General features: G+C 36.3%; 2 protein-coding genes across 2 annotated transcripts in view; one reads left to right on the top strand and one right to left on the bottom strand.

The window, feature by feature from the left end:
* Positions 1–5,157: 5,157 nt before the first annotated feature.
* On the top strand, positions 5,158–10,780 carry slc15a5 (solute carrier family 15 member 5). The gene is made up of 9 exons (XM_059546187.1): positions 5,158–5,944; positions 6,566–6,788; positions 7,167–7,336; positions 7,490–7,710; positions 7,803–7,989; positions 8,412–8,600; positions 10,068–10,199; positions 10,296–10,404; positions 10,492–10,780. Exons 1-9 carry the CDS (start codon positions 5,593–5,595, stop codon positions 10,634–10,636), a joined length of 1,728 nt encoding a protein of 575 aa, XP_059402170.1. The 5' UTR covers positions 5,158–5,592; the 3' UTR covers positions 10,637–10,780.
* A 4,897-nt stretch (positions 10,781–15,677) lies between these two features.
* The window catches only part of LOC132133720 (formin-binding protein 4-like), an 18,463-nt gene continuing 11,429 nt past the window's right edge, over positions 15,678–22,711 (bottom strand). Inside the window, exons 13-17 of the mRNA XM_059546641.1 lie at positions 18,403–18,647; positions 18,181–18,316; positions 17,902–18,095; positions 15,982–16,139; positions 15,678–15,885 (exon numbers count right to left, since the gene is read on the bottom strand). Coding sequence (XP_059402624.1) covers positions 15,792–15,885; positions 15,982–16,139; positions 17,902–18,095; positions 18,181–18,316; positions 18,403–18,647 — 827 coding nt within the window. The 3' untranslated portion in view covers positions 15,678–15,791. The remainder of the gene's footprint in view (positions 15,886–15,981; positions 16,140–17,901; positions 18,096–18,180; positions 18,317–18,402; positions 18,648–22,711) is intronic.

Genomic DNA, 22,711 nt, shown 5'->3' with positions numbered 1-22,711 from the left:
GATGTGTGTAAATATTCAAATGTAATCCCCTTTGTAATCGTAAAAAATTTCATAAGTAACTGTAATTTAATTACTCATTTTTTCTTAGTAACTGTAACTAATTACAGTTACAATAATTTTGTAATTAAATTACGTAACGCCGTTACATGTAACTAGTTACTCCCCAACACTGCTCATGGCTGAGTTGCTTCTGTTCCTAAATCCGTCAAATAATATCACTTACAGTTGACCATGGAATATCTAGCAAGGATACAATTTCACAAACTGATTTATTGCAAAGGTGGCATCCTATCACAGTTTTGACCCATGTTTCTATTTGTATATATGCTGATGTGGAACTTTGATGCAGTTCATCTGAGATATGATCACAACATGGATGAAATACATCTAAACAAACCAAAAACAGGATGTGATGCCACAGGATGTGACCCTAGAAAGGACAAAATTTTGAAGCAAACCTGGTTCTTCTCGTCATATAGGAGCTATGAAGGCCATTACAGTTCAGCTTAGGCATCAGAACCACGGTCTCATTTTGTGACCATATCCTTATATCTTTAGGTTCAACCAGAACTAAATGTGTCATTTCTTTTTTGGTCCAGACCAAAGGAACCAAGAAAAAACGAACTGAAAACCAAGAAAAATGAAGTGTAAACACACCCTAATAACAGGCATTTGTTTACACTTGTAGCACTGTAGGTTTTGTGTCGTAGGATTAGTAGCAGTGTTGCAGCAGTGTGTGAATAAGTAATGCAGAAAGCTCTGTCAGAAAGTATTTAGTACTTTATTTCATTCGCATCAGCAGAAGAATGCACGGTACTAAAAAGAATGACTGGTATTTAAAATATATGACATTTTTATATTAAACTTTCCAAAAATCCTTGGAATATTCCCCCAAAATCCTGGAAGGTTTCCAAAATGTCTGGAATGTTTCGAAATTTACTGGAAATGTTCCACTTTTTTGCAACCCTATCTATCTATCTATCTATCTATCTATCTATCTATCTATCTATCTATCTATCTATCTATCTATCTATCTATCTATCTATCTATCTATCTATATATATATATATATATATATATATATATGTCGTCTTCCACAAAATTGGTGGTTTCTGATTGACTGCCAATGATTTTATCATTCATCAACTGAAAAAACTAATTGATTTCAATATTTGACAATATTGGTCATCTGTGTTGTTATAGGAGTGTAATTCTCTCATTTGTCTCAAAGTATGTTGATTCACCATACGGATCGTGTTCAATGTTGTTTCCATTGTGCAAATCAGAACAGACATTATTTCAAACACATTTCAATGCTGAAGGTTGGTCATGGGGTTTTCTCATATAATGAGAATGATTATTAAAACTTTATATTTATTGTTATAGCTCCTTGGTGTGTACAGTCAAAGTATTATAGGCTACTTACAGGTACATTTGTCATTTGAAAGCTATTAAAATATACCCATAAATCGCTACCCAGTATGCACTGAGTTTGAGTTCTACATGTTAAATATACAAGATTTGCTTCCCTTTCTTCTCCTCTTACACCCAAGGCCTTCACCAAGAGGGTGCATTAGCTCCCCTATCACATCCTCTGTCTGGGCCCAGAGAGCTCTATTGTCACCCTACACAACAGCCCCTTTGGCACCCCGGCTGCTTAACACCCTAAGGCTCCTCAGGCTCAATAACCGGGGCTTCCAGTAGGCAAAAAAGGGCCTGGGTGTATGTCACCTAGCGAACTGCTTAATCTTCTTGCCCTGTGCTTTTCCACCAGCTATTCTATGGCACGAATCAAAAGCCACCTTGATAATTAGAGCCCTCCATCCTTTTAAAGAAGTGATCTCTGTCTCCAAATGTATAGAAATAAAGTCAATAGCACAATAAAAAGTATAAAAATAGAAATAAAGTCAATAAAATGCACACTGTCTCAAGGATGCTTTGGAAAGCTGTTCTTTAGTTTAAGTCTAAGAGTCTATTTACAAGCAAAAAAGCACTTGAGAGCATGTGTGAAAGCCAATGCAGTAAATTTATACACGTCATCTAAAGCTGTGTTTTGTTACCTCTGGCATTGAGGACTTGCATTTGAAATGATTCCTAATGTATGGCCTGTAATCTAGAAATCAGACTAAAACAAGCAACTTTTAGCATTTGACACTGGAGTGTTTTGCAAAGCAGTATTTTTTGTCCGTGAGTGGTTTTTGCATGGAAATCACCATTTCACCACATTGCATACTTTTTAATTCATTTAGAATAATTGTTGTGCATCCTAGATTCACACCTAATATTATGACCCAGAGAGACCTGGGGCCTGTACCATGAAGCTAGATTAGCTGACTAGCCAGGTAAGTTTCAGGTTAGTTTGCACCAATCCTAGGTTTAAGGTACCACTTAAGTGGCTTGGCTTTTAGCGGCATTCATTGCCATAGTAACTTACACTGCATGGCTAACCTGCTCCAGGGCAGTTTATGTTCTGGGTTAGAGATCTCAAACTGAAGTTGGACCAATCAGATGTGAGAGAAGTAAATCAAACTTGCTTTATGTTGCAAGGCTTGTGATTGGCTGTTTGCCAGTGATGTCACACATTCATGCATGCCACAAACTCAGGATCAAAGCCTGAGTTGACAAAGAAAGTTGATGATCAGCGTCATGGTACCAACAAAGCCGGATTGGAGAGGTTTGCTTTTGTCAACTCAAAACTAATCCTGTAACTCTGAATTTGTTCAGCTACCATCATTGTACAGGCCCCAGATTTGATTCCAATTAAACAATTGAAAAAATGACCAAAAATAACCCAAGAAACTCTCTGAAACCCTTTAATGCATTAAACGTATATCTCTGAATATATAGCTTTTTCAAAATATATACTGCACTTTTCTTTGTATTTTTGTCTTGTTTTCCAGTAAAAATATCTAAATATTCTTGTTTTCTGAACATGGATAAAAATGACGTAACTTCATGCTTAAAAGAAGATTTTATTTTATTTTTAATTTTATTTTTTGCAGTGTTGCAACTACTGCAACTACTAAAAGTATGAATAAATACTTTTTTTATGTTGTTGAGAAAAGTTTTAGGCTTACCATGCATCTATTTAAATTAACTGTTTTCTATATAATTTAAAATGCAATTTATTCCTTTGATGCAAAGCTGAATTTTCGGCATAATTACTCCAGTTTTCATAAGTACCATAAGGTTTGATCATTGCTGACTTGCTGCTCAGGAAACATTTATCATTATTATTGTTGAAAACAGGTTTTGCTTCTTTATAGGCATCTTTCCATATGGAACTAAACATTAGCATGTATCAGTAATAATTTATTATAGTTATGAAATGTAAATATCTCTTATAAAAGATTGTAATTGTTTGTTTAATCCTACACAAGCTTTACACTACTGTTTTATCTTGCCAATTTAAATAGTGCCCTCTAGAGGAATAATTCCTGGATTACAAAATGCAGCTCAAATACACTGAAGTTCGTTATTTCAAGAAATAAAAAAAAATGTATTAAATAAAAACATATACAACACAAATTTACTACCATATAATTTAATTTGGTTGCACATGTTTAAATAAACAGGAACACACCAGTTTTCATCATAAAAAATAATAAGAATGTGTGTGAACTGAAAGAAGTCCAAAAGTTGTTTCATTTGTTCATATGTATAAGGCAAATCACAAAACTCTTGTTTGGATCCATGGCAGCCAAACTGTGGCCTCATTCACAGGTGCACCACACAAAGTCTGTATTCTCTCTTCCCGCTTTCCTTCCTCTTTTCAGTATAGCTCTGCTAGCTCTGGGCTCCATTCACGCCCAGTCAGCGCCGCCAGTCTGCTCTTTTCTCCACTCATATAATTGGTGAGCTCAGGCAGAAATATTCAACCCCAGCACACCGTAGCCATCCAGAACAGAGAGTATGTGATGCTGTTATGGTCTCAGGCCAAAGACCCCTAATACATTAAAAGACACTTTCCACAGAAATTCAGTGACAAGATTTCAAATCACAGAAATTATCACAATGATCGACCAATTAACCTAATTTCGTAACAAACTGAAGAAAATAAAAAACAATTATATTATTACTATATGTCTAATACTATATTTTATATGTATTATTTTAATTAGATTTTAAAAAATAAATTATATACTAAAAAATAAATAAATTAAATACTTTATTATTATACTATATACTATATACTAATACTATATAATTAATTTTTTTAAATTTTCTCTTTTGATCGAACTGAACAAATTCAGCATCAAAATAAGAGACAATAATAAATATAATAATTATAATTTATTATTGTGCCCTTTGATTAAATCGAACCAATTCAACATCAAACTGGAGAAAATGGACAGACAGACAGATATACATTATATATTTATTTATATAATAATGTATATGTATTTATATAAATAAATAAGCAGACACATATACATACATACATACATACACGCATGCATACATAAATAAAATATATAATATTTTATATGATAATTTGTAAATAAATATGATAATATTTTTTTTATTCAAATCAACTACTTAAACAACGAACTGGAGAAAAATAAGCATAGAGATAAATATTATTCCTTATATTATATTATTTTCTGTCTTGAATGTAAATTAAACAAATGAACATCAAATAAACAAATATGATATATTTCTTTTTTCTTTTTTATTCAATTAATGTAATTACACATCAAACTGGAGAAAAAAAAATCAATAAATATGTATTATATTTATTGTTTTCAGATTGAAATTAGCCAGTTCAACATGTAAAATATTATTTTCTCTTTTTCATTAAAATGAACCAATTCAACATCAACATGGTGAAACTTACAAATCTGATAATATTAATAATAATAATAATAACACATCCCTTATCCTAACTAAAAAAACAAACAGACATAAAGATGGGACAGGGATTTTGCATTTCACATGCTGACTAATTTGACACTGCCTCTTGGCCACCTTTCACAGTGGGGTGTTATATACTAGCGGCACCTTGTGTGCTTAAAAGTTTAATTATCTCATTTGCTATCACCATGCTGATACATACTTGTGAAATGGATTTGAAAGTCATATCATTAGGTCCTTCAACTTCACACCATTTGAATAAATAAACAAGCATAAAAAGTACAGGCCCAACTCCACAAGGATTCGGGACGGCTGCTCCTAATATTAAAAGCTGGAACCTGGCTTCATAAAACATCTTTAAATCATTATACAACTGATGCTTTCAATGTGTCCATTCAAAACCTAATAAACTTGCTTTTCGCCATATGGCATGCTCTTCGCTGGTTCTCTGAAAACATTCATTATAAAAGTATGTCTCACATCTCTGAAACCTCTTTCATCATCAGTGCTCCTGTGTGCTTCTCCACGTCATCCTTCTTAATGAGATTTGAAGAACAACGAAGTTCAATATATTAGTGAAGAGTGGCATCCCTTAAACATTACCCAGAAGCCTCAGTCAGGAGACACGGCGTGATTTCACAAGTTTGTGAGGAATTGCTGGTCTGGCTCTCTGGTAATGGAGATGGAGCTCCAGCACTGTCTGAATCTCACTTCCACAGGAAGATCTCTAGGAGCAGCATGCCACCCATAGATGCTTTTGATACACATGATGGCCACCTCTCTCATGGGATCTGCACGTCTTCATATCCCGGGACAATCAGCAAGCCACGCAAGGCACGTAAGAAGCTGCAGGTGATCGTTTGTGTACTCTTCGTGGAGCTTTTTGAGAGGTTCACCTTCTTTGGGATTGTTTGCAATATGATCCTGTTCTGCACTATCAAGCTGGGATACAGCAGTTACCAAGCAGCCATGGTGAACACGTGCTTTGTGGGAGCCAGCGTACTTACACCAGTTCTTGTGGGATGGTTTGCCGAGACGTGCTTGGGAAGGACAACAGTGCTCTGTTTATGTGCACTCCTTCATTTCTTCGGTTAGTGGTTGCCATTGTAGTGAATCCTTGGTAGACTATAATCTAATCTTTAGCATCTTGCTCAAAGCCATTCGTTTTGTTCAAGATTTTAGCCTAATGTAACTTCCTGTCCCTCATTTGGAGGTGCACTAGAACAGCGTAGAGAGAGAAATATTGTCTTTGTGTGTAAAACTGTTCCATGTGAAGAGATCTGAAGTTGAAGGACAATGTGCTCTAAATAAAAATATTTTTCTATGAAAGATCAAACAGTTCTAAAGATCTAAATATTAAAGGTCTGAAAGTTCTGTTTCACAGAATTAATCATGGTTAACTATTTATTAACAGAAACTCAGACATATTTAAATACGTTTGAAAACAAGCTGTTTTGTCATCAGTATTAGAGGAGATATCGTATACGTTGAATAATGTGTTGGACTTTGGAATAAAAAAGGTTGAAAACCACTGCTATAAGAAAAGCCCAAACCTTAAATGCTTTTTTATACTGGTCCAGACTGGTTTAGGCCAGTTTGGTCCTGGTCTAGCAACAATCTGCTTGTCTTTTCAGAAGGGCGTGTAAAGTTGCCATCAAGTGTCCATAACACCTAGATAACTGACTTCCTGTTGTTGGTCCATTTTTTATAGGAACCGCCTTGCTTCCTGTGGTCGCATTCCCTTTTGAGGATTTCTATATAAACACACATAACATTGTGCATCGACTTGAACCTCATGAGCAGCACATACTATTCTACACGGGGCTTGTTGCAGTGGCCCTTGGCATTGGTGGCATCCGTGCCATCCTCTGCCCAATGGCAGCCTATCACCTTCAAGGCTGTGATCAACACCAGCTCCTTTCCTTCTTCAACTGGTAAGAAGCTAAATTACCACAGAACAGAATTTGCTCTACAGTCATCTTGTTCTTGTATTATTGACACCTAGTTGTATGGATGTAAAAAGCAAGAGTTTGCAGTTTACATTGTAGAAATGTGCTAATTATCATGTATAATTCATTTTCATTGGAAAAGTGTCTAAAAACAGGTTTACTGAGATAAAGTGTGATCTTAATATGGCGGCCTCCAGGAGGCGACTCCATTGGACTACTGTTATGACTCAAGTACTTGATAATAATTTGAAAAGTATTTTTTTAAACTATTTTAAATTTCTTGAGAATTTAAAAGGTTTTAAATTGCTAAGTGAATCACTTTGTTCAACAGGTTCAAATGCTGAAGCTATTTACAATCCACAGGTTTTACTGGCTGGTCAACCTGAACTCAACTGTTGTTTTTTTGGGGATTGCCTACATTCAGCAATCAATTGCCAAAAACCTGTGCTTTCTCATCCCTTTCACCTCTGTTCTGCTCGCCCTCGTCGCCATTCACATGGTGCACAACAAGCTTACTTTCCGTCCAAAAAAAGGTAACCATGCCATTCATAATACATATACACAGAAATACATGTCTCGTCCGATATTTTTTTCTGAGAAATTATATAAAAAATTACTGACAATGGTGAATTGTTCATTTGTTTCTGACTTCTGTTCCTTATCAACTTTGGATTTTCACTAACAAGGCAGTTCCTTGCTAACTACGCTGGGAGTGTTCCTCAATTCTCTGAAAATGTGCTGCCTCCATTATCGCCATTTAAGCGGAGACGTTGCCAGCTGGCTAGACCGTGCTAAGGAAAACAACGGGGGTCGTTACAGTGAGACCAGTGTGGAAAACGTCAAGGTCCTAGTCAAACTTTTCCCTCTCTATGGACTTCAGCTTTTATATCGAGCTTGCATTACCCAGGTGAGTTTGTAACAGCTTCATTTTTAGTTGAATCTATACTTTTGTTCAGCAATTAGCTTCTGTAATCTCTTTTATTTCACTTCTTTTAATAGATCCCATCGGGCTATTATCTACAGACGATGCATTCCAACTTAAAACTCAATGGCTTTCTCTTGCCAGTAGCAGTGATGAAGGTCATCAGTATACTGCCGGTGCTGATCTTAGCCCCACTTCTGGAGCTTCTGAACACCTGCTACCAGTCTCCAAAGAAAATGCTGCCCTCACCAACCACATTTATAAGTGAGCATCCTAACTACAACAAATGAACTGCTTGTTCAGCTTATCCTGCCTTCATGTGCTACTGGAAATGTCCCACTTTGGGAATATTTTTCCCAGAGTTTGCACATTGTAAATATGACTTGAGAAACCTATCATGTCCAATATCTAAATGGGAAAATCATATATACGTTAATCATGATAGCATGTGAATGCAGCATTACAAATCCACTGTATGTGAGGCAAGCCGTATGTCCGAATCCTCACATGGGATTGTAAGGTGTCCATCAAATGAGCCGAAGTATTAGGAGTTGATTCAGCAGTGGCACTTATACTGATACCTAAAGGCCTAGTACTTTTGAAATGCTATAATAACAATTGATATGTAAATTTTATACATATAAAACCTAGTGCTTTACTGTTATATAAACTACTTTTCCCTACAGCTATGGGTCATGCCTGTGCAGCTCTCTCAGCACTACTGGCAGGGATTTCTGAAATCCACAGGAAGGACTGCCCACAAGTGGAGCAGACATTATCAGGAAAGGTCCTGCATGTGTCCTCTATGACCTGTTTCCAGCTTACACCCCAGTACATTTTACTGGGAGTGGCAGAAGCCTTTGTGACACCAGCATGTACGAATTCTCAATTCACGTTTTAAAATATATACAATATCCATGATGTAAAGTGCTCATTAAACAACAGCAATCCAGTTATTTTTGCATAAAAATGTATAACAATATATATATATATATATATATATATATATATATATATATATATATATATATATACATACAGTATAGACCAAAAGTTTGGAAACATTACTATTCTTTATGTTTTTGAAAGAAGTTTCTTCTGCTCATCAAGCCTGCATTTATTTGATCCAAAATACAAAAAAAATTACAATTTAAAATAATTGTTTTTAAATGTATTATACTTTAAATTATCATTTATTTCTGTGATGCAAAGCTGAATTTTTAGGATAATTATCACATGATCCTTTAGAAATCATTCTAATATGATGATTCATTATCAAAGTTGGAAACAGTTCTGCTGCTTAATATTTTTCAGAACGTGTGATACTTTTTTTAGGATACTTTGATGAATAAAAAGTAAAAAAAAAAAAAAAGAAGCTATGTTTTTAAAATATAAATATTTTGTAATAACAAGTGAAGTGACATTCAGCCAAGTATGGTGACCCATACTCAGAATTTGTGCTCTGCATTTAACCCATCCGAAATGCACACACACAGAGCAGTGAACACACACACACACACACACTGTGAGCACACACCCGGAGCAGTGGGCAGCCATTTATGCTGCGGCACCCGGGGAGCAGTTGGGGGTTCGATGCCTTGCTCAAGGGCACCTAAGTCGTGGTATTGAAGGTGGAGAGAGAACTGTACATGCACTCCCCCCACCCACAATTCCTGCCGGCCCGGGACTCGAACTCACAACCTTTCGATTGGGAGTCCGACTCTCTAACCATTAGGCCACGACTTCCCACAACAATATACACTACTGGTCAGTAATTTTTTTTTCTTTCTTTTTTTTTAAATAAAATCAATACTTTTATTCAGCAAGGATGTGTTAAATTGAAAAAAAGTGATAGTAAAGAAAATATATTATTAGAATATATATTATTAGAATTTTTTTTTATTTTGAATAAATGCAGTTCTTTTTAACCTTTTATTCATCAAATATATTAGACAGCAGAACTGTTTCCAACACTCATAATAAATCAGAATATTAGAATGATTTCTAAATGATCATGTGATAGTAATGATGCTGAAAATTCAGCTTTGCATCACAGGAATAAATTATTTTTTTAAAGTATATTCAAATAGAAAACCATTATTTTAAGTTGTAATAATATTTCAGAATATTAATGTTTTTTCTGTATTTTGATCAAATAAATGCAGGCTTGATGAGCAGAAGAAACTTTTCAAAAACATTAAAAATACTAATGTTTCCAAACTTTTGGTCTGTACTGTATATATATATATATATATATATATATATATATATTCATTTTCAACATATTGATTCAGCAATGTGAACATCATGAAATTCCCCCTCCTCTCCTGTCCTCTGCTCAGGTTCACTCATATCCTTCTGTCTGACTCCAAGCAATCTTAGAGGTGTCTCCTTACATTTCCTATCCCTCTCATATGGAGGAGGCTGCTTTCTAGGAGCTTTCCTCATTCACGTCCTTTATTTTGTGTCAGGAGGTAAACATACTTCACTCTTGAAAGTGTTGAACTTGTTCTTGTGGTGCAATGTCAAGTCTCAGAACATGAGCTCAATATTGTGTTTAATGATTACAGGAAACTTCTATCCTAATAACCTCAGCAGCGGCAACATGGAGAGGTTTTTCTTTACATTGGCCACATTAATGGCTATAAACACTCTGGCGTTTTGGAGAATATCACAAAGGTAAGGTTGAAGCTTATAGAAATTAATACGTAATGAATATTTTGAGTGCTGAATGCTGACAGAGGAATCTTTATGATGTTTTGGCAGGTACACAGATCTGAGCGTGGATCTGAGTAGCGGGGCAGGACACAGTCACCTGTACGAGAAACTCCTGCAGTACAAGACCTGTCTGCGTTTTTATGACACGTTTGATCGTTCGGACACCTTGACGTCCATGGAAACGGTCTTGTAAATGAATTGTACATATTAACCCTGTAATGCTGGCATTACACAAAAGACTTTGAACTGACTGATTTTCATCGTTTGGAACTAGAGCAATGTAGCTGTATATAATGCAATTTAAATGAGTAAAAAAAATAAAGTTATATTATGATATTACTATAATGAGTCCAAAAATTGTCATAAGATGTTGTTGATGTGATGAATGTTAAAACTTTATACATTATATATATATATGATATATATTTATACATATACATTATGAAAACAAAACTAACTTATAATGTGGAAAAAACAACATCTGTAGTCTTAAAGGGTTACTCCACCGCAAAATATAATTTTTTCATTAATCCCCCATGTCGTTCCAAAACCATAAAAGCTTTGTTCGTCTTCGAAACACAATTTAATATAAGCTATTTTGGATGAAAACCGGTAGTCTGTGACTGTCCCTTTGACTGCCAACTAAATAAAAGTGTCAAGGTCCAGGAAAGTATGAAAAGCATCTTCAGAATAGTCCATCTGCCGTCAGTGATTCAAACGTAACATTATGAAGCGATGACAATGCTTTTTGTACACGAAGAAAACAAAAATAACGACTTTATTTAAAAATTCCTGCCAGGGCATTGCTATACAGCTGCAAAGGTGCCCTAGTATTATTATGCCACTTCCACTGTGAAATGTAATTTGTAACTTACCTCTCACTGAAATATGGTTTCTTTCTGTCAGACAAAGACAAATTATGAATATGCCATCTATGTGGTCACAATTCAGTGTTTTTATTATTTTGGTAATGTATATAAAAATAAATTGTAATAAAGGAAAGAAAAAGAAAACATATTTGATAACTACTTACCCCACAAAAAAGCATATGTCAAGGCAACCTGTTTGACAAAAATTACAATACCACCCATATTGTATATTTATACAGTACAGACCAAAAGTTTGGACACACCATCTCATTCAAAGAGTTTTCTTTATTTTCATGACTATGAAAATTGTAGAGTCACACTGAAGACATCAAGGGCTATTTGAGCAAGAAGGAGAGTGATGGGGTGCTGCGCCAGATGACCTGGCCTCCACAGTCACCGGACCTGAACCCAATCGAGATGGTTTAGGGGTGAGCTGGACCGCAGACGGAAGGCAAAAGGGCCAACAAGTGCTAAGCATCTCTCGGGGAACTCCTTCAAGACTGTTGGAAGACCATTTCAGGTGATTACCTCTTGAAGCTCATCAAGAGAATGCCAAGAGTGTGCAAAGCAGTAATCAAAGCAAAAGGTTGCTACTTTGAAGAACCTAGAATATGACATATTTTCAGTTGTTTCACACCTTTTTGTTATGTATATAATTCCATACATAATTCCACATGTGTTCATTCATGGTTTTGATGCCTTCAGTGTGACTCTACAATCTTCATAGTTTTCATAGGCTTAATTAAAATACATTCAAGTGTAATTACTAAATGTATTTACTTAAAATTAAAACTGAAATAAAACTAAATAAAAATGACAGATGTACATTAAACATTTTATTTATTTATTTATTAAATTTAAAACAAAAATAAATAAAAGCTAAAAATAAAAGCTAACAACAAAAACTAAAATACTATACAAATAATACCAAAACCTTTTTACACTTAAAGGTTGAACAAGGTTTTTTGTAGTGCTGGGCAACGATTACATTTTTTAATCGTAAACACTTTAAACAAATAAGGTGCTTTTTACAGCAGCATTCCCTTTACATAGTAGTACATTATATCATAATCTGAACTCTTGGGCCTGGTTTCACAGACAGGGTTTAGATTAAGACTGGATTAATCTTGATACATTAATCTTGATTGGTCTGCATCTTGATACAAATTAATGACACTAACATATTTTAAGATACGTCAGTGCAAGTTGCTTTCAGTTAAGACAGCTCAAACATGCATTTTAGTCTGGGATTAGGCTTAAGCCTTGTCTGTGAAACCTGGCATTCATATTCTGATCTACCAAAACATTATTTTTTCTTACATGGTGGAAACGGGGTTTCATAGTTTTCAACTAAAGGATTTATTTATTAATTTATCGTGGACACTTATATGTCATTTGACAAAGTGACAAACCAAATGAAAACTGAACCTCAACGTTATATGTTGAGAAATCAGCGAATATTGGTACCTGTTCGCTGCCATCCTTCCCCCTTCAGCCAGGCAGGGTGTTCAGAATAGAGCAGTGGGTGAATTCGGGCACTATACAAACCTCTGGACTTCATCAGTCTGATGATGGTGAAGTGGTAGGTGACGCCTGCCCTCATGTTCCTCACCCAGAAGTAGAACCCCTGAGTGTGCTTAGTAGTGTACAAGTCAGGGCGCAACGTCAGCTCATAGTCATACTTACCACTGGAAAGCCAAGATCAGAGAGTGTTTTACATTAAATGAAAATATACAGGCTTTACATCTTGTCAGTAGAGACATAACCACTTATGAGAATATCAATGAAGCGGTGTGATTCACACTTGTACATCATTTCGAAGGTTTCCACTCTCAAACCGGGACTTAAAAGCTAGCATAGGCTCCTCATGATGGTTGGCACAAGACGTGGCACTTTTAATGGGTTCTCTGCTCCCAGCCCCACCCACACGAGAGTAGATGAAGTAGGATGTTTTTGTGGCTAAATGGTGTGGTGAACCAACAGGTGAGGATATAAAGCCAAAGTTTGGAAGTAGCTACAGATTTTTACACTATTTTCTTACCTGGGTCTGTGCAGTAGACAGTGTTTCCTCACACCTCTCCTACCGGCACACGAGCCTGTTCATCACCTGCTGGCTGATTGAATCTTTTATAAAGACCATGAACTAGCTGCTCAGACTCAATTGTAGCATATTATGTGACAACTAGAAAGAACTTGAGACAAATGCAAAAATATCAATAATTATGTATTACTGGTGGTGATTTGTTGCAAGATACAGTATGGCATCTTTACATGGGATCAACCCTATTTAGGTCTCATAAACTACAATATTTTAACTGACATATCATGCTTCGCTATGGGAGCCAATATCCACCACACAAGAAAAAAAAAAGCTTGCTTTGATGGATACTAATTATGACTTTAAAAAGTCTGAATTAGGAAATAAGAATTCGAAATTACAACAATACAAAATAACAACAGATAATTATAAGAACAAAAAAGTCAATGTTAACATACTAAGTTATGAGATGAAAATTTTGACAATTAAATCAAACTTTTTTATGCCTTAATTGTGACTTAATCTTTGATTTTTAACATTTGTTTATTATTGATTTTAATAATGTGAATAATTTTTCTATTTGACATAACATGCTATATTATGGAAGCACATTTCTACCAGATAAGAAAGAAAAAAAGCATGCTTAATTATGGAATTAAAAAGTCATAATTACGAAAGAAGAATTCTAAATTCTGACATTATGAAGTAAAAAGTCATAATACTAAGTCATGATTATGACATACGAAGTCTTAGCAATGAGAAGTCAAATTTAAATTATGTAATATTTTCATAATTATGTAGTAAAAAAAAATGTATGAGATAAAAGACAAAAAAATGTAATTGACCAAAAAGTCATAATGACATAAGTCGTAATTATGAAAAAATAATGTCATGTATAAAGTCAAGAGTGAAAGTCAATATTCTAATTAAGTGTATGCCTTATTACTAAATTGTTTTAATGACTTCTTATTTCATAATTTCAACTTTTTGTGCCATAACTGTGATTTAACAAAGCATGTTTTTTTTCTCATGTGGCAAAAAGGGTTTCCATACTTCACATCACTGTCAACAGACCCAGATCCAAGAGCTTTACATATTTAACGGACTTTGACATGGCTTGGGTTCCTCCTGCTCCTCTTCTAAGATAGAGTCATTGCTCTCAGATGCTGAGTTCATCAGGTCTGAAGCAGTGGAAACTTAGTTGCCCTCCCATTCTCTTTTGATGGGGACACCTGAATGTACAGAAGAGCCATTCTCTATGAATATAGTAACAAAATGTAAGCAAAATATGTAATGCTGGAATAGAAGACATAGAAAATCCATAGTCAAACGATGTTGAACCAATCCAAAGGCTGACTCGAATAACTTACCCAAGAGAAATCCATTATGCTGAAGATGTAGCAAAATTAATATCTCGTATGGATCAACTAATTTCTATTATTCAACAGGATAAGAGTACAAAAAGTGCAAGCAAAATACATATTTACAATAATAATATTTACACCCAAAAATAAATAGGAGTTTAAAAAAAAGTGGCTTAAACCAAATATTTGTAGAATTTTTTTTATTATTTACAATGTAGAAAACGGTGAATCTCTCTACATACCCAGTTCAGGGAACATTTACAATGAACATCGATTTTTCGATTTAAAAAGACATTTAGTGAACAATGTTCATTAATATTACAGAGAGAAAAAAGAAGTTGGCACATGAGTTGACTATCACAACATCATCAGTGGAAAAAAAGATATAGTTCACATATGAAGCATACTTTAAAGTGCAAAGGACATGGAAGTCTCAACTATGATTTTAGAAGCATGGCTGAAACTCTTGTTAACAGTGGTCAGTTGGTCTGATCCAAGACTGACGTTTCCAGATTTTGAAGCTTAGCTTATAAATCATTGGTAGCTGGATACAAAGGTACAGCATTTTTTTGCAATGTCACCCATGACTGCGCATAGCTCACTGTACAGCTGATAGTTCACACTCTTGACATTGTACAAAACATGTTTTTTGTTCGTTTTTTTTCGGAGAAACTAAGAACAGCTCTGAGAAACCTAAGAAATGGAACAGTCTTTTGTTAATATTGATTTCTTTACGTTTTAATTTACAGATAAATCGTGCACAGGTTTCATGGTTGGAGTAATAAAAATAAAAAAATAGTTCAAAGAAAAATGCTGTATGTTTAACCTTTTATCAGTTTCACGGCATCTTTAAAATAACTTCTGGACATTAGAGGCTGTTTTATTTGATAACAACCTATAACAAACTATACCTTTAGACACAAGATGATGCATTTGAATATAACAGCACAGCTGGCGTTAGAAACATTCGTTCAAATTTGCCCAACTACGTCCACTGAAGCTCAGCAAGTGGGACACAACTCTAAAACACAGTTCAGTCCAACTCTTCCAGAGGCTCTTGTTTAGTGTTTAAGACTTTTATGAACTCTGCATCATCTTTCTTTTCTTTAGCAGTCTTTCCCTCCAGTCTTCAGGAAGTGCTTCAAAGTTAGCATTTTTCCCAGACTTCCCTCTGCAAATGGAGAAAAAAGCGACAAGCATTTGAAAAATCTGTATTTTTTCCTCAAACGTTTGCTGATCATCTTTGTAATGGCGTCTTCAAACTTACGATGCGAGCTGTTGCTGTTTCCATTCCTCAATGCGTTTGTTGTTGACCTGTTCTCTATCTTCATCACTGGAGCTCGACTTCTCCTCTTCATCTAGCTCTTTCTGAATGCTCTGCCACTTCTTTACCAGGGACGGCATCTTAGTCTTGTTCTTCTTTGTCTTAAAAAAAAAATTAAATGACGGCGTTTAAATGATTTTCTTTCTAAATTAAAGTGGACATTGGATGCAAAATTCACTTGTACATGGTTGCATATAAATGAGTTTTAGCAGTGTGTGGACAAAAGCTCCCTACAATGATTAAAATCCATTCACACCATTTTTTAATTCTTAAAAAGCTAAAGTCTCTCCATTATCAAGCCATTTTGTATTATGAAGTCATATTGCTCACAGCCGCTGACGGACTGTCCCGCATTAGCATATTTCTGCCCACAGCCAGTTGTATGCGGTCAGCTATTTTCTTTGTGCTCAATCAGCTGTAGTGACATGTTTCATTGCAAATAGTGCGTCAACTAATGTGGCCTGCTCTGCTAAGGCATTGGATCTGAATCTATGAGGTCATGGGTTCGAATCCAGGGTGGTTAATGTTAGGGGAAGTCGTGGCCGTGTGGTTAGAGAGTTTGACTCCTAACCCTAGGGTTGTGGGTTCGAATCCCGGGGCCGGCAATAACCCTAACCCTTGAGCAAGACATCGCACCTCCAACTGCTCCCCGGGCGCGGCAGCATAAATGGCTGCCGGGTGTGTGTGTGTGTGTGTTCAATGCTCTGTGGGTGGATGGGTTAAATGCAGAGCACGAATTCTGAGTATGGGTCACCATACTTGGCTGAATGTCACGTCACTTTCAATGCAGGTATTTTGAAGTGATGTGGAATTTGTGCTCTGAATTTAACCCATGCAAGTGTACACACACAGTAGCAAATACACACACCGAACACACACACAGTCAGTTCAGTGAACCGCCATATTGCTGCGGCACAAAGGGAACCTTCGGGTTGTAACCTTAACCTTGTAACCTTCGGGTTACAAGTCTGACTCTTACCATTAGACCACAACTACCCCACTTTTACATTTGACATGGAAAAATGGGTTCAACAACATTACATGACCAAAACACACATTAGACGGCAATCAGAAGTTATTACAAAAAAATCAATGGAGTTTTAAAGGGAGTTTTGAGTAAAAGCTGAATATAAATCTTATTTATTTTCTTATGTAGCATGATGCTACAGTTTGTATGAATGGTCACATAAATGCAGAGCAGACCACTCCATGGGCTTTCGATTCGCTCTCGTGGATGTCAAACACTGATCCATCTGTGCCATGCCTCTTCTAATCAAACACAGAGGCTAGTGCTGCAGGCTTATTGGCTCACTGACGCCGATGAGATTAACCCCTTAGGTAGTGTAACAAGACGTTTTTCGATACTTAATGGTATCTAGGCAATTCGGTCGGTGCCTAAAAAGTATCAAACTCGATACCCTGCGCTACTGAATACACACAAAGAAAAATGGAAGAAAAGGGTGGGTGAGCAGTAACTCATTATCATTTAAAGAGACATGGACCTTTGATGAGGTAAAAAGGGTGTTGTTTTGCATGACCATTGAGGAAATTTATCCGAAGTATGTTGCAGGCATTTCATGAAGACCCTAAAAAATCATACCAACTTGTGGAAAACAGGCATCCAATGTTTCTAAAAATTTTATATTTTATGAAAAAAAAAGAATAAAACAAATCCAGCAAAACAAACCCAAGAACCCCAAAAACAAAAAATTAACACAAGCCCAAGAACCAAAACAAACTGCAAAACAAAACACACCAAACCTCGAAGCAAAAAATAAAGACAAATTAAAGAAAAAATGCAAAAAAAAAAAAGCAACAACAAAACCACAAGAACAAAATAAACAAAAACAAAAAAACACCCACCTTCTCTTTCTTTAGTTTCTTTGTTTTATCTGTGAGGGCTTTGCTCATTGGTTCCAGGGCGCTGGGAGGTTGAGGAGCAGGAGGGGGTGGCTGGGGCGGCAGAGCTGGCATTGGTGGGACGATGCTCTCTGTAGGCAGAGGAGGTGCAACTGCAGTTGTCATCCCCCAGTATGCACTTCCAACTAGAAGTGGGGCTGTGAATGAACGAGAGGAACATGAGAAACAACATGAAAATGCTCTATGAAAATACTGATGTGTGTAAAAAGAGTTTATTCTCACCAGCAGTAGCAATGGGTTGAGTGTAAAGAATGGGGCAGCTGCCGATGGTGACTGTTTTGGGCAGCGGGACTGAGCCTGGGGCCTTGCGTTTTTGGCCTTTAGCCTCAAGTCCTAAAGATGCAGCTGCCTCAGCCGCCTGAGAAAAAGACATCAAAACATATAGCTTCAATATGCACTAAAGCGTAATAAACTAAATCTTAACTCTCAAGACTAAAAAGTGACCTTGAACTCTTCTGTTCCAGGTGCCGGAGGCTCTGACTCCTCATCCTCCATCTCCACTTCCTCAATCTCTCCATCATCCTCGAGTGGTGGTGGAGGGGGTGGAGGAGGAGATTCAGGTGGTGGAGGGGGTGGCGGTGGTTGCTCTGTAGGTGGAGGGGGCGGATCCTCTGGAGGAAGTGGAGGCAATGGTGGTTGAGGAGGCTGGGGAACCAACCAATAAGATTGCACATCTCCTAACGAAGCTCCTGTTGAAAAACAAATTAATAAAAAAAATAAAAATAACATTTTATTACAAGTCATGGATGTTTATTGTTACATGGCAATAATGGTAAAAAAAAAAAAAGTATATTAAACCCCTTTGTTAACAATCATGAATTAATCATTCATAAATAGCAATATTTTTGGAAGGATTACCATTTGACCAAAAAAATAAATAAATAATTAGGTTTGCTGTGCTTGTCTGAAGGACTGTCTATCTATTTTCCTTCTGTAGATACATCCAAAATATTTTCGGAGGCTGTGACGTCACTCTCCACCCCAGTTCGTCTAAATCGCACAAAACAGGTGTCATTCGTTTGTGCTAGATTTGTGCTGGTTTGTGCTATTAAAAGAAACCCTGTAACTATGACCGCTTTTTTTATGTAACAAAAATAAACTTTTTACGAACAGTGACGTCACTCTCCACCCCATGCAATCTAAATCGTTCAAAAACGGTGCCATTTTTTTTTTTGCTTGATTTGTGCTGGTTTGTGTCGTTCAAATTTACATTGTATCTATTTCCCGTCCTCAAAAGTAACAAATACAAAACGGGCCAGTGACGTCACTCTCCACCCCATACTGTCCAAATCCCTCCAAACCGGTGCCATTCGTTTGTGCTGGTTTGTGCCCATTTTTGCTGTTAAAATTAACATTCTATCTATATCCCCTCCTTTAGAAATAACAAATATAATTCGGGACAGTGACGTCACTATCCACCTCATCTAAATCGCACCAAACCGGTGTCTTTCGTTTGTGCTCGATTTGTGCCGTTGAAAGAAACACTGCAACTAGATTCCCTCTTAAACGAAAAAAAAAAACAAAAAAACAATTTGGTTCACTTACATAACTGTCCACCCCATATGGTCCAAATTGTTGCAAAACTTGCCGCTTGTTTGTGCTAGATTTGTGCAGGTTTGTGCAGTTACGATAAACATTGTATCTTGTCCTCTTCCTTAGAAATAAAACTTTGGATTCGGGAAAGTGACGTCACTCTCCACCCTATGCCGTCCATATCGCCCCAAACTGGTGGATTTTGTTTGTGCTCGATTTGTGCTGTTTTGTGCTGTAGAAAGAACCATCATAAATGATTCCATTCTCTAGTTTAGACATCACAAAATCTTTGGAGGAGAGGTTGGCCCCCCACCCAATGCAAAACGTCAGCAAAATAGTCTCAATCGTTTGTGCTTCGTTTGTGCTGTAAAAATGTTTGTTTGTGCCACTTTAGTTTTTTAGATATTAAAACAACATTTATAGGACATTCTGAGGTTACTCAGCCCCCCACATACTCCAAAACCACCCCAAATAGACTCGTTTGTTTGTGCCTCGTTTGTGCTGGTTTGTGCCAGTAATATTTTAAAAGCTGCTTCAGTTTTTAAAATATTATATAATGAATTATAGACGGTGGCGTCACTCAACCCCAGACATGCTCCATTTACCCAAAATCTTCTTTGTTTGTGCTTCGTTTGTGCTGGTAATATTTTCGCTTTTGCTACTGTTTTTTTATTTTTTTCCTAGTCAACTAGTCCCATGTTTATATAAAATTGATTAATATAATAACCTATTAAACCATCCTTTAATAAACAGGCATTTATAGCCTATTCCACGCTCACGCGCACATTAAGCTTGCCGCAAAGCACTGGAAAGTAAGCAAAGCAGCACAAATGAAAATATTACTGGCACAAACCAGCACAAACAAAGCACAAACGAAGCACAAACAAACGAGTCTATTTGGGGTGAATTTGGAGTATGTGGGAGGACTGAGTGACATCAGAATGACCTATATTATTTTAATATCTAAAAAACCAAACGAAAATATTACCGGCACAAACCAGCACAAATGAGGCACAAACGATTAAACTTGTTTTGGTGAATTTGGAGTATGTGGGGGGGCTGCGTGACGTCATCACCTATAATTCAATGTCTAATTTTGTAAAAACCGAAGCAGCACAAACGAAAATATTACTAGCACAAACGAGGCACAAACAAACTAGTCTATTTGGGGATGGATTTGGAGTATGTGGGGGGCTGAGTAACCTCCGAATGACCTATAAATATTGTTTTAATATCTAAAAAACTAAAGCGGCACAAACAAAACTTTTTACAGCACAAACGGAGCACAAACGATTGAGACTATTTTGCTAACGTTTTGCATTGGGTGGGGGGCCAACTTCACGGAGGTCGTCAACCTCTCCTCTAAAGATTTTGTGATGTCTAAACTAGAGAATGGAATAATTTATGATGGTTCTTTCTACAGCACAAAACAGCACAAATCGAGCACAAACAAAATCCACCAGTTTGGGGCGATATGGACGGCATGGGGTGGAGAGTGACGTCACTTTCCCGAATCCAAAGTTTTATTTCTAAGGAAGAGGGCAAGTTTTGTATTTGTTATTTTTGAGGACGGGAAATAGATACAATGTAAATTTGAACGACACAAACCAGCACAAATCGAGCAAAAACGAATGGCACCGTTTTGGAACGATTTAGATTGCATGGGGTGGAGAGTGACGTCACTGTTCGTAAAAAGTTTATTTTTGTTATATAAAAGAAGCGGTCATAGTTACAGGGTTTCTTTTAACAGCACAAATCTAGCACAAACGAATGACACCGGTTTGATGAGATTTGGACGCCATGGGGTGGAGAGTGACGTCACTGCCCAGAATTGTTTTTGTTATTTCTATGAAGAAGAAATATATTTGACGTTCATTTCAACAGCACAAGGAAGGAAGGAAAATAGATACAGTGTTTGTTTTAATGGCACAAACGGGCACAAATCGGGCACAAACGAACTGCACTGGTTTGGAGCAATTTGGGCGACATGGGGTGGAGAGTGACGTCACACGGTCAAAAAAAGAATGTTTAATATCTCAAACACCAAACCAGCACAAACATTCGTTTCTGCGGCACAAATCAGCACAAACGTAGCACAAACGAATGGCATAATTTTGGTGAATATTTCTTTTTATGGGGTGCCAACTTCACGGAGGTCAATTTTATGATTATTACTATGGCAATTGACAGCTATATTCCTTATTATTCTTATGAAATACGAGCGATTACTAATGTGTTATTACTCTGTAAACTATATTAAGAAATGTATACTGAAAACTCCAGATCATGAGCTGTTCACTTATAAATGAACATAGTGCCACGCATTTTGACTTCAGGCCCCCAAAAATACTAAAATAAATTCTTCATACAGAATTTTTTTGCAGGAAGGAGCTCAATTGAGCAGACAGAACCTTTTCTAATATTTTAGACATAAATGGAAGATTTATGGGCCTATAATTTGCCAGTTCACTAGGATCTAGTTTTGGTTTCTTAATAAGAGGCTTAATAACCGCCAACTTGAATGGTTTTGGGACGTGACCTAAAGATAACAACAAGTTAGAATTATTGAGAAACTGTTCTTCTGCTACAGGAAACAACTCTTTCAGTAATTGAGTGGGTACAGTATCTAATAAACATGTTGTTGGTTTAGATACAGTGATAAGTTTATTTAGCTCTTCCTGTCCTATATTTGTAAATCACTGCAGTTTATCTTTTGGTGCGATGGATGAAACTGAAGTGTTAGACGCTGTAGAATCTACATTTGGTTATTGTATTTCTGATGCTATCCATTTTATCATTGAAGAAACTATGAAGTCATGACTATTAAATGTTGGTGGAATATTTGAATCTGGTGGCGTCCTGGTTATTTGTTAATTTAGCCACTGTGCTAAATAAAAACCTTGGATTGTTTTGGGTTTTTTCAATGAGTTTGTGGATATGCTCGGCCCTGGCAGTTTTTAGGGCCTCTCTATAGCTGGACATACTGTTTTTCCACGCGATCCAAAGTTCATGGAAAGGAAAATGACACATCATAAAATATTTTTCTTTATTTTGCAAAAGCTTTACATTTGTAAAAATGTTTAAACCTTACGTTTTGAATGTTTTGCTTCTATCCATTTAAACCACCAGTGTTGGTATGATCATATTCCGCTGGCGTCTCACGCGCACACAGACACGACATATTTTGCAACATTGCAAAATGTCTATTATCTGTCATGAT

This window comes from Carassius carassius, chromosome 50 (genome assembly GCF_963082965.1).
Source record: "Carassius carassius chromosome 50, fCarCar2.1, whole genome shotgun sequence".
Classification (NCBI taxonomy): Eukaryota; Metazoa; Chordata; class Actinopteri; order Cypriniformes; family Cyprinidae; genus Carassius; species Carassius carassius.
This window is presented reverse-complemented; position numbering and strand designations above follow the sequence as displayed.

Bases quoted from the DNA above. Each gene is read 5' to 3' on its own strand.
- slc15a5 (XM_059546187.1), top strand. From the start codon at position 5,593: ATGCCACCCATAGATGCTTTTGATACACATGATGGCCACCTCTCTCAT. The intron at 7,990-8,411 runs GTGAGCATCCTA...TTTTCCCTACAG, and splicing joins CTCACCAACCACATTTATAA to CTATGGGTCATGCCTGTGCA. The intron at 10,200-10,295 runs GTAAACATACTT...TAATGATTACAG, and splicing joins CCTTTATTTTGTGTCAGGAG to GAAACTTCTATCCTAATAAC.